This window comes from Daucus carota, chromosome 3, assembly GCF_001625215.2.
Source record: "Daucus carota subsp. sativus chromosome 3, DH1 v3.0, whole genome shotgun sequence".
Taxonomy (NCBI): Eukaryota; Viridiplantae; Streptophyta; class Magnoliopsida; order Apiales; family Apiaceae; genus Daucus; species Daucus carota.
This window is the reverse complement of record NC_030383.2, coordinates 13,874,002-13,885,776: the sequence shown is the minus strand read 5'-3', so window position 1 is coordinate 13,885,776 and position 11,775 is coordinate 13,874,002. Positions and strand designations below refer to the sequence as shown.

General features: G+C 35.9%; 2 protein-coding genes across 7 annotated transcripts; one reads left to right on the top strand and one right to left on the bottom strand.

Annotated features, from left to right (window-relative positions):
* The first annotated feature begins 627 nt into the window (after positions 1-627).
* On the top strand, positions 628-5,094 carry LOC108210831 (protein FATTY ACID EXPORT 5). Its single transcript, XM_017382252.2, has 3 exons — positions 628-1,030; positions 3,172-3,259; positions 4,853-5,094. The coding sequence occupies exons 1-3, from the start codon at positions 832-834 to the stop codon at positions 4,923-4,925; spliced, it is 360 nt and encodes a 119-aa protein (XP_017237741.1). The 5' UTR covers positions 628-831; the 3' UTR covers positions 4,926-5,094.
* A 423-nt stretch (positions 5,095-5,517) lies between these two features.
* LOC108210479 (uncharacterized) lies at positions 5,518-11,668 on the bottom strand. 6 transcript variants are annotated; one of them, XM_017381784.2, is made up of 6 exons: positions 11,535-11,668; positions 10,076-11,271; positions 9,867-9,939; positions 8,497-8,849; positions 8,287-8,359; positions 5,518-5,958 (listed from the first exon to the last, which is right to left on the bottom strand). In XM_017381784.2, the coding sequence occupies exons 2-6, from the start codon at positions 11,257-11,259 to the stop codon at positions 5,797-5,799; spliced, it is 1,845 nt and encodes a 614-aa protein (XP_017237273.1). In that variant the 5' UTR covers positions 11,260-11,271; positions 11,535-11,668; the 3' UTR covers positions 5,518-5,796. The 6 variants fall into 6 exon arrangements, 5 of the variants coding, with proteins under 5 accessions (XP_017237273.1, XP_063946407.1, XP_017237274.1 ...); XM_064090337.1 differs by having other exon boundaries at positions 10,076-11,316; positions 11,535-11,667; XM_017381785.2 differs by having other exon boundaries at positions 10,076-11,296; positions 11,535-11,641.
* Between the last annotated feature and the right edge of the window lie 107 nt (positions 11,669-11,775).

Sequence of the window (11,775 nt, the reverse complement as noted above, 5' to 3'; positions counted from 1 at the left end):
GTTTTGCACAGGAACAACTTCAATCAGTCGAAACGCGCTCGTGGCTGAGATTAGGGTTGGCCTTCTCAATCGCTCTTCTCTTCCCGCTTCTTCTCCATCAACTATGTTTGTATCTGTCGAGCTACTTAGGTTTTTAACCCGTCATGTTTCTTTTCCTTTTTTTCTATTTTTTATCTAGTCAGCGCCATCTGGAGCCTATTAGGCGACAAGTCACCCACTAACGGTGATTTTAACTCTTTTTGTTAAAGTTGACTGCTTCTTTCATTTGAAACTGACGGAATGACTTTTTTAATTAAATGAGTGACTACTTTGAGTCACTTTTTCAATCAGTGACCAAACTGAGTCATCCGGGCGCAATCAATCACCTACTTGATATTTAACCCATTTTTTAAGCATAGGTGACATATTTTCAAATGTACTTTTTTTTTCAGGAAAAATTAACTTATATCTGTATATAACAATTATTGAACATCTATCAAATATTTAATTTTAAATTTATTTTATAAATATTAAATTTTTCCGAAATAAAATTTTATTTTGACTAATTTTTTTAGCACAATCTTGACTAATAAAATTAGTGAAATTGTGATTACTAATTTTTCAAAAACAGAGTCACAAACACAATTGTGATTAGTAAAAGCTTAGAAGCAATCAAAGGGGAAGACCCAGCTAGCAACTAGTACAGAAAACGCGGTGGAGTTGGTCAAAAGAAATACTGTACTAAGCAATAGTACATAATTGACCAACGAAACAACAACAGCACAGCACAACCATCTCTCAAAAATCTTCAACTTAACCGAATCCAAGCTCATTTATCACCACGATCCGAAAATGCATGATTTTTGCTTCACAATCCCATATGGGATGATTGTAGGTTGCGGGGGGCTCATTGGTTTCATCAGAAAAGGAAGCACCGCTTCTCTTGGCGGAGGTCTTGCCACCGGCTTGTTGCTTCTCCTGGCCGGTTATCTCAGTCTCAATGCTTTTCATAAGAAGAAAAACTCATTTCTTGCCTTAATTCTCGAGACTGGTATTCCATACTTACATATTTATGGCCTTCCTTTTTTCAAATTACATTTATTGCGAATCTTTCTAACATAGTACTCCTACTAACTTTGTGTATGCTAATGGGTTTCTTGCGCTTTTCTGAGTTTGACCTTGAAAATAAACAAATTGAGTATTTAGAAGTTTTTTTTTTTTTTTTTTTTGACAAAGAGTATTTAGAAGTTTGATTAGCCTGAGATGGGTCAACAAGTTTGTAGATGCCCCTTAAGTGAGCATAGCAGAAAACTCAGATGAAATATGTGTTTAGTGTTGGGCCGCGCAACACCCGTGAACTCCGCATTAGTAATCCTCCCAAAAGGCCTCATACTAATGGAGTTCTTTGGCTGCTTATATTCAAGATAAATCTTCTTTATCTTTCCGATGTGGGACTTGGGTTGAACCCACTTAACAATCTCCCCTCAATCCAAGAACCACCAATCTTGTGACCCTTATACCGCCGCTACTCATTGATTCCTCATCTTGCGGGACACGCCGTCCAACCACCTTTGTCGGAAAGACTTTCGACACAAGCCGTCCAAGACCTCCAATCGTAGTTCTGGAGAGCCTCCCCCACATCACACAACTACAGCCCGCAACCCCGGGATCAACTTCTTAACCTGGCTCTGATACCACTTGTTGGGCCGCGCAACACCCGTGAACTCCGCATTAGTATGATATTGTCCGCTCTGGGCCGTGGCCAAGCCCGCACGGATTTGTTTTCGAGCTCCTCCCAAAAGGCCTCATACTAATGAAGTTCTTTGGCCGCTTATATTCAAGATAAATCTTCTTTATCTTTCCGATGTGGGACTTGGGTTGAACCCACTTAACATTTAGAACATACTGTTTGATACCAGGGATCAAACAAATTATGTGTTTTGCGTGTCAGATACTGTTTGATGTTTCTTCTTTTTCGGTGCCTTCATTTAGAAATCCGAGCCTTCTGCCACAACTTTTCAGTCTGCAGAGCCATATTGCAACAGTGATTGCTTCAAGCTGATTGAGTCTAATTAGTAACCTTTAATAAGGTCATGAAATGTTCTGGTCCCAATTTCAGACCATAAAGTGATATATTTAAAGAAATATATCATGGTGTTAAATTATATTCCAAACTTCTGCATAAAGTGATATTTTCAGTTAGACACATGTATTTTATTTATTTCAAATTAAAAAACTTATGATAGTAAGGGTGTGTTTAGTTCATGGTTAATGACCTCTGTTTACGAGAATCAGAAATCAATTTGGTTTGTTGGAATGAGAACCCCATTGTTATTGGATTAATAAATCATTCGCTACCTACACTTTGGGATATCATATCGTCTCACTCCCATTAAACCCCATTCCCCTACCCTTCATTTCCACGCCCGGTTCCCATTCTAATCAATGATCCAAATGCCCCCTAATTTTACTAAATATTCTTATCTTTTAACTTTTACACCATCGATTGTCATGAGATTTGTCTTCAATTGGTCGTGTTCTCTATCATGTTGCATTTTGGAAAATGTTCATGAATTTAGAAGATGTCATCATATTTGTTAGTAATGTTGTGAAAATTAACATGCATGCATGAATGTTAGTATATATTTAGGAAATTCCAGAAACTATGTATATATATGTAATATACTAATATGTATTATGTATTCGTAGCTATAATCAATTTTTAGTTATTTTGAAAGAAGAAAACAAAATTGTAAACCCCTCTCCTATTGACAACCTCTGTAAACTCGAAAGTGATAAATTATTCTGATTCCAAGGATATCATGATCATGTATATCACTTTGGTGGGGGGTCTACTGTATATTTTAGTACTTACCTTTTTTAACTTTATAACCTCTTTTGTGCGTCTCTTACATGTATGCACTCCTTATTGCTTTTGTTTAATAATGTTATCTCTGGATAAGTGAAATTGTCCCTCTGAAACTTAGTATTGGTGATTTACGAATATAGTAGGTAAGTTGATCTATACAGAATCCTAAATATGCGTTAATGATATTTTTTCTTCAATAATGCCTATAATGATGCTACGCCAGTAATGCAAACAAAGTCTGCACTAGTTGCAGTAAATATATGTACATCTTAATGAATTGGGTAATACGTAGTTGGTAATTTAATGAAAATATTTGTATGCAGTTTGTGCTGCAGCACTCACGTGGGTCATGGGGCAAAGGTATGCTGAAACATCAAAGATAATGCCAGCTGGTATGGTTGCAGGGATCAGGTAATTAGTAGTACCTAATATAATCCTTTATTTTCAGTTAAATATGTTCAATTAACAGTTTCGCACATTTAAGTCTGCCACTGCATTTGTGTATCAGACTTTGTGCTTTTGTTGAATTTACTATGAGTTATTTATGGGTCTTAGTATGGAACATTTTACTCGATAATAATTATTGTACTTTGTATATGCGGAATAATACATCTTCGTGATCTACCTTTATGTCTGTAAAGTTATGTATTCCTTGCACATGCCTTAACAAACACTCGAAATACTCAATCTTATTTGATACATAGTAGGCTAGTAGCTAAGGAAGAGGAGTAACTGCTATGACTTAAGTAGCATGTTTACTTTCTTTCTCGTGTTCCCTCTTATGCACGAAATAAGCCAGTGGTGCCTGTTTCCTTGAAGAACTTGTCAGGTGAACCTGGTCTCCTTCATTTCTAGCAATGAAGGAAACTGTCTTAGTTCACTGTTGCATGAATTGATCAAATCCATGACAAGACCAGTTAACAAATATAGGTAGGCATCATGGCCGTCTCCAGGATTTTGGAGGCCCTAGTATTTTTGAACCAAAATCTAAAATTTGATGAACTAAAATCGCATGAAAAATTGGCAGTGGTAAAAATAATTCTTAACTAAGAAACAAAGCATAAAAATAGTTTAAGTTAAAGCTAAGAAGTTATTATTCTTCTTGCTTTTGAATGTGCAAAATCTTTAATTAAATCACCAAAATTCAATTTAGCCAACATTTTGAGTGTGACATTCTCACTTGAATTAACCAATATATTGAATTACCCAATATATTGATAGGTTTCACATAACTATTCATAGATCCTTGTAAAGATTGTGTGAGTTTGTTTTGCCTCTCTTTTTTCTTTCTCTTAAAACATCCTGAATTATGCTTCCTTTTACCCGTCATTATGCTAACACCTGTAATATACTACAAAGAATCAAAAATATGTAGTATCTAGTATAGTAAATTAATTTTGAATTAAAAATATCAAAGTATAAAAGAATTGAAAAGATCACTATATATTACCTTTGCTGTTCTTCTTGGTTCTATATTTGCTCAATTGAGCGTATTAGGTTTTCTACCTTTTTGGATATATTATAGACTTAAAATGATTTAAAATATTGAAAAACATTATAATTATTGGGCCCATGTATTCTATTACATGGGCCTATAAAGTTAAAGTACTGTCCATATTCCTAAACTCGTGTATAAGGGAGAAGAATAGATATTATTGTAATAATTTTATTGAATATAATTAATAACTAATAATTATAAATATTAATACTACATGTATGTATATATATTGGAGGCCCCTGTATTGATGGAGGCCCTAGGCAAATAACTGGGAAGACTCCCCGTGAAGCCGGCTCTGGTAGGCATAAAGATGGAGAGGCTTGAATGGCAAATGAAAATTGTAACTTCATTTTATCTAGCAATAATAATGTGAGAATGTGCAAATACTTTTTTGTTCATTAACCATTTTTTGAACATCATGAAAGACAAATTCTGCCATCTTGCGGCAAAGTGTTCATTGCTTTCTTCGTAGTTGGTGTATCTAATGTACCTCATTTATTTTGCAGTATGGTCATGACTCTGTTTTATCTCTACAAGCTTGCTACAGGTGGGAACCATTTTCCTACCAAGACTGAGTGATGTCATTGATTATTTCTTCTGTTGCTAATCCAACACTTGTATGTATCAAAGCTACAAAACCTAGTTTGAACATGAAAACTAGTATTGGTTATTGTAATGAAAAAGAGCTTAACTTAACTGTTGTAAAATTGCGATTCAGCGCTAATCAGCTATTCAGTTGTGTTTCTTATGTTCAGGCCATTGAAATGCCACTTATTTTTTGCTAATTAACCAGATATCACTTTTACCATGTGTTAGGTGCAAATTGTATTGTTCTTTACATATGGATAAAAAGAAGATGTTTCAGCTCGTCAATAGTCACATCCAAGGCATACTTGTTACTCGAAGTTCTTGAACAGTTGAACATGATAAAACTGATATTAATCGGTGTCATTTAAAATTTAATTACATAAGTTGAGCTCGGATGAGCTTTAGATAAGTTTGCTTTATTTACCTGTGTTCATATAAACAATACAACAAAAGTAAGGTATCAAACTAGAACAAATTATTCTAAGCGTACTACAACCCTGCATACAAAGATTTTCTTAGTGGTAACTCTCTGTGAAAGTGTGCAAGCATCTTGTAGCCATGATAATTGATACCTTTCCAGAAATTAGTTAATGCCTGTCCAAGCTTTGTTGCATAATTTCATAACCAACATGTAAACACTTATCGTCTGAAAGTTTAGGACGCCATCTCATATTCATGAAATTACAGAAAAACTTCTTACTACTGGTTTATACTTAAGACTGCTGTAAGAGCCAGCTGAGCATCAAAAACCTACCTTGCTGTATATACACTAAAAATGAGATCTAAACACCTTAATCCCATTCTCCTGATACAAACTGTATTTTAGGTGCATAAAACCAATAATTTCATAAAAATATGCTTTTTAAGATATTTTAAAGCGAGGCTCTTTAGACAAAATGTTCTTCCACTTATCCTTGAGATCAGTTGGAGTACGAGTCTCATCAAATACAACACGACCTTCTTCCAAGATCTTCTGCCAAGGAAGTTTTATGTTCACCGTTTTTGAGTACTTCTGAACTGTTTTCTGCAATGTCAACACTCAGCATGCAATGAAAACTAATGCCTTAAACTTATAAGTATGTACAAACAACTGGAGATACTAGGCTAAACAATTAATAAGCTGCAGCAAATCTATTAGCATATAGTGATATTCTAATTCAACTTAAATAGTAACGAAGCTGAAACTCTAATTTGGTTGGGGAGAATGGAATGGAATGACAAAATAAATGAAAAGTTAGTGAGTACAAAATTTTTATGATGAGATTTGAAAAGAAGATGAGTATAGGAAGAAATGTTCCATTGCTTCCCAAATTAGGGATTTGATCTCTAGTATAGGGTGCAAGGAATGGAATGGAGGAAGAATGAAATTTATAAACATTTGTCCATTCCTTCCATATTCATTCTCCCCAACCAAACACAACATATAATGGACTGGAATGGAATGAGTAATATTCTACTTGAAAATTCACAATTGCTCATGTACCACAATATTTTGACTATATATTTAGAGCTTATTGCAATTCGCACCCCTAGACTTCGGCCCAAAAACACTTTAGCATGCAAACTTTAGATAATTGTACTTCGCCACCCACTGGTATTTTGTGCACCCCTTCCGTCAATCTCCGTTAAATATTCATATTTAACGTTACTTTAGCGGGGGTAAAATGAGAAATCAAGTTTTCATCTACCCTCTTCTCCATTTTACTTTATATAAGCCCTAATTTACTAGAATATTACACGCTGCAACAATGGGATTGATGATGTGGGGAGAATGAAGAGGATATTGGTGTATTAAGTGATTCGATAACATTTTCTGTGGGTGATACCCAACGGAGTTTGTTTTCTATATTTGTATACCTGTAATTTTTATGTGAATTATGAAGAGATTTAAAACTACAGTAACTACCACTGGGCTAGTTTAATACAACTGGTGCTTGATGATTAAATCTTGTATGTATTTAATTAAATGTTTTGATGCAAAAGACTAAAGTTAGTCTTTAATAAAGCTTTCTCTCATGCCGCAGTTCAATTTTGATGGTCTGTAGACTTTCAAAGTTGACATCGTTGACCATCAAGGTAATGCTTCACTTGAAGCTGCAATTTTGAAACTTGATTATTTTCTGTGAATCATATTGAACACTTTGTGTCACTTCCAAATGGAGGATGACCAATGGTCTTGAGCTTCGGTTGGGTCTATCTTCTGGTAAATCATCTGCCACCCCAAGGTCTAGAAACGACAGCTCTTCAGAGACTAGGATAGAAGAAGTTGACAGAGGTAGCAAAATAATCGATGATTTTAGAAACTTTCTTCATGCTGGAACACAGATACTGTCTAATTAAGCCATTAATAATGGGTTTGTATTTTAATTTTTTAAATGCCACAATTGCCCTTAATTTTTTAACGGAACCGTTAAATTTTGACGGAAGGGGTGCATGTTGCCGTGCACAAAATACCAGTGGGTGGCGACGTGCAATTATCCAAAGTTTGCATACTAAAGTGTTTTTGGGCCGAAGTCTAGGGGTGCGAATTGCAATAAGCTCATATATTTATCACATATTCATGAATCAAGTTAAAGTCTTCTACTTTTCCACTATTAAAGAAAGTAAATTGCACGTCACTTATTTTTTTACTGTAGACGGTAAAAATTATAGTAAGCAAGACAAAAATCAGCTTTAGTATGCAGATTTTCTGCGAACCAAAAGAAATATATATGCTATAGAAATGAATTCTGCTTGTAAGTTATCAAAACCATCATTGGTAAAGAAAGTGTACCTTTACCTATATTACTAGGACTCATCTGTTGTCCACATGTAGGACCCCTGCACACAACACTTAGTCAGTGCTAGATCCTAAACATGTTCTGTGCAGGGGTCCTACAAACCACGTTGGACACTTTGACCAACTTACAGACCACATAAGAGATGAACTGAGAATGCAAAAGAAAATACGGAGAAAAGGAAGAAGAAAAGGAGAATAAGAAATATGAGAAGCCTCCTAGGCAGTTTAAGAAAAGATTATTTCTAATTCGCAGATTCCATTCTACATTTTTGTTTAATCATTACTAGGATATCTTATCCAAAATCAGGTCAGGCCCTAGTATCACCAATTTCCATAAATTCCAGAGTTAAAGTGTTTTGCCTTGGATATGTGTCGTGTCCGACACTACATACCTGAGTGCAGGCAACATAGGTAGCTAGTCCTGGTAGGAGGCTTCCCATATTACTCAAAGATATTAAGCAGCAACAATATTCAAGAAATTTCATGAGTACAGTGGGACATCATCTAATTCTACAGTCACAGTAATTACACAGTAGTTCAAAAACAGACAAAAACTTAATCTAGAGACAGTACCTTCAGCATCTCCTCCTCTTCCACTTTCCAAGCTAATCGTTTGCGCTTCTCTTTATGGGTTGGTAACTTTGTGCTACAAAAGAGAACGATGATAACATTAGCATATACAACATCAAACTTACTACTATCTGAACCTACAAAACTTCAAGTTTAAAAAGACCTGCATATCTTCCTACAGTCTCCAAAAAAACTAGTATACCAATTACTTACAATATTGTAGGAGGCTTTGCAACTTTTGAAGGCTTGCAGGGAGTACTACCTTTTTCGATATGGACTGACTTTTTATTCCTTGGCGATCTTCTAGGGGTATTAACACCTGGTGTCTCTGCTTCATTCAGTTTCTCTGATATAGTATTGGCGTCCATGCAAGTGGAAGCAGTAGTATCACCAACTTTTCTTTTAGCTTCGGTATGCACCTGCGGAGCAGATTCTTTGCACATGATTTTTTCTGTGGTTTTGTGCGCTTGTTCCTGATTCTGTATTTCATCCATCGTTTCTTCACTCTCTTCAACTGCCTCTACACTCTCTTTCATGATTTTGTGTGCTTCGAAATGTCGTGTATCCTGGTGTTGTTTGGAAGGTGTATCAGTCAGGATAGTATCATATTGTATTTTAGGCCAAACAATTAACAAGCTGCAGCAAATCTATTAGCATATAGTGATATTCTAGTTCAACTTAGATAGTAACGGAGAGGCTGAAACTTTAATTCTACTTGAAGATTCACGATTGCTCATGTACCACAATATTTTGACTTATATATTTATGGGTTTTTCTAGTGTGTGCTTTCATGAATCAAGTTAGTCTCTTCTATTTTCCCACTGTTATAGAAAGAATTGCATGTTACTTATTTTCTTACTGGAGACGCTAAAATTAATAGTAAGCAAGACAAAAATCAGCTTTAGTATGCAGAATTTCTGCGAACCAGAGGAGATATATCTGCTATTAAAATGATCTCTGCTTGTAATTTATCAAAACCATCAAAGGTAAAGAAACTGTACCTTTTACCTAGGTAAAGAAACTGTAACTTTTACCTATGTTACTGGGACTCATTTGTTGTACACGTGTCAGACCCCTGCACAGAACACTTAGTCATGCTAGATCCTTCAACTGAACGTTGGACACTTTGACCAACTTACAGACCACATAAGAGATGAACTGAGGATGCAGAAGAAAATGCGGAAGTAAAAGGAAAAAGAAAAGGAGAAAAAGAAATATGAGAAGCCTCCTTGGTAGTTTAAGAAAAGATTATTTCTAATTCTCAGATTCCTTTTTACATTTTTGTTTAATCTTACTAAGATATCTTATCCAAAATCAGGTCAGGTTCCGTATCACCAATTTTCATATATTCCAGAGTAAGAGTGTTTCGCCTTGGATATGTGTTGTATCCAACACTCCATATCTGAGTGCAGGCAACATAGGTAGCTAGTCCTGGTAGGAGGCTTCCCATATTACTCAAAGATATTAAGCAGCAACAATATTCAAGAAATTTCATGAGTACAGTAGTACATCATCTAATTATACAGTCACGGTAATTACATGGTAGTTCAATAACAGACAAACACTTAATCTAGAGACAGTACCTTCAGCATCTCCTCCTCTTCCACTTTCCAAGCTAACCGTTTGCGCTTCTCTTTAAGAGCTGGTAACTTTGTGCTGCAAAAGAGAACAGTTGAATAACAATTATATACAACATCAAACTTACTACTATCTGAACCTACAATACTTCAAGTTTAACAAGACCTGCATATCTTCCTACAGTCTCCAAAAGACTAGTATAACAATTACTTACAATATTGTAGGAGGCGTTGCAACTTTCGAAGGCTTGCAGCGTGTACTACCTTTTTCGATATGGACCGACTTATTTTTCCTAAGCGATCTGCTAGGGGCATTAACACCTGGTGGCTGTGCTCCAATTACTTTCTCTGAGATAGTATTATTGTCCATGCAAGTGGAAGCAGTAGTATCTCCAACTTTTCTTTTAGCTTCCGTATGCACCTGCGGAGCAGATTCTTTGCACATGATTTTCTCTGTGGTTTTGTGCGCTTGTTCCTGATTCGGTATTTCATACATCGTTTCTTCACTCTCTTCAACTGCCTCTACACTCTCTTTCATGATTTTGTGTGATTCAAAATGTCCTGCATCCTGGTGTTGTTTGGAAGGTGTATCAGTCAGGATAGCATCATATTGTATTTTATCACCAGATTGGCATCTTCCACTTTTGTGCGCTTGTTCCTGATTCTGTATTTCATCCATCGTTTCTTCACTCTCTTCAACTGCCTCTACACTCTCTTTCATGATTTTGTGTGCTTCCAAATGTCCTGCATCCTGGTGTTGTTTGGAAGGTGTATCAGTCAGGATAGCATCATATTGTATTTTATCACCAGATTGACATCTTCTGTCCATGTTCTGTTGATCTACCTGACCTCCTCCACTGCAACATTCATCACCACATCTGCTAACACCACCCTCCAACTCATTTTGCTTCTCCAAGCTCTTAACCCGATTAATATCATCACTTATCCGGCCATCATCACCAAACCTGTTAAGCAACACGTCACTCTCTTTATTCACATCAGCTTCATGATCCCCTATAATACATCCACGACCTGTCATTTGGTGGCAATCTTTTTCCAACTCAACACGCCAATTACCCACATCACTGCTCTTAGTCACATTTACAGTCCCAAAAGCCTCCGTACCTAACCCTTCCCCGTCTAAATACTTAGACAAAACTTTCTCCGCCAAAACCACCTCTCTCTGCGCTCGAGTAAAATCTTCAGTAGCCTGTTTATACACACAATACGGGCAATAAAAATTTCCAATATCATCAAATTGAGCTTCACTACCCAAACAATCCTCATGAACCACCACAGGACAGCCATTCTGGTGACAAGTCAACAACTTCCCACCCTTATCACATTTAATACACAAATCCATCCAATGAAACTTGTTGATATGAACAGCTTCATCCATCACTTCCCCACCCTAAATCAAAAAGTTCAACCAAATCCTAATGGAATCAGTCAATCACTGTTTTAAGCAAAAGCCCAGATTTCAAAATCTTATTTAGACACAAATGCAGCACAAGTAGTGCACACTAACCATAAAACCTGCCATACTTGTTCATTTTTTGACAGAGAAAGCTAAAATTGATATGAACGGTTAAACAGTACCTACCTGAACCAAATATATATTGAGATTCATAACATGAAAGGAACAAAATAAGGAGACATATGAAGAACGCAGACCTATAAATCGGACGGATAGTCTAGTATAGTTGCGACTTGCGAGTCTCGCCAAACAAGATGATCCCTTCTCCCTAGTCCCTGGTACATTCGTGCTGTATGTATTTTAAGGCTATGAACTCCGGAAGTTTCTTTTTTTCTTTTTGGCCAGAAAATGGAAGTTTCTTTTAATTTACCTTTCAAAAATAATTACTTATTTTAAAAATTTATGTAAATTTTCTTCTTTTTTTAAAGTAAATTATGG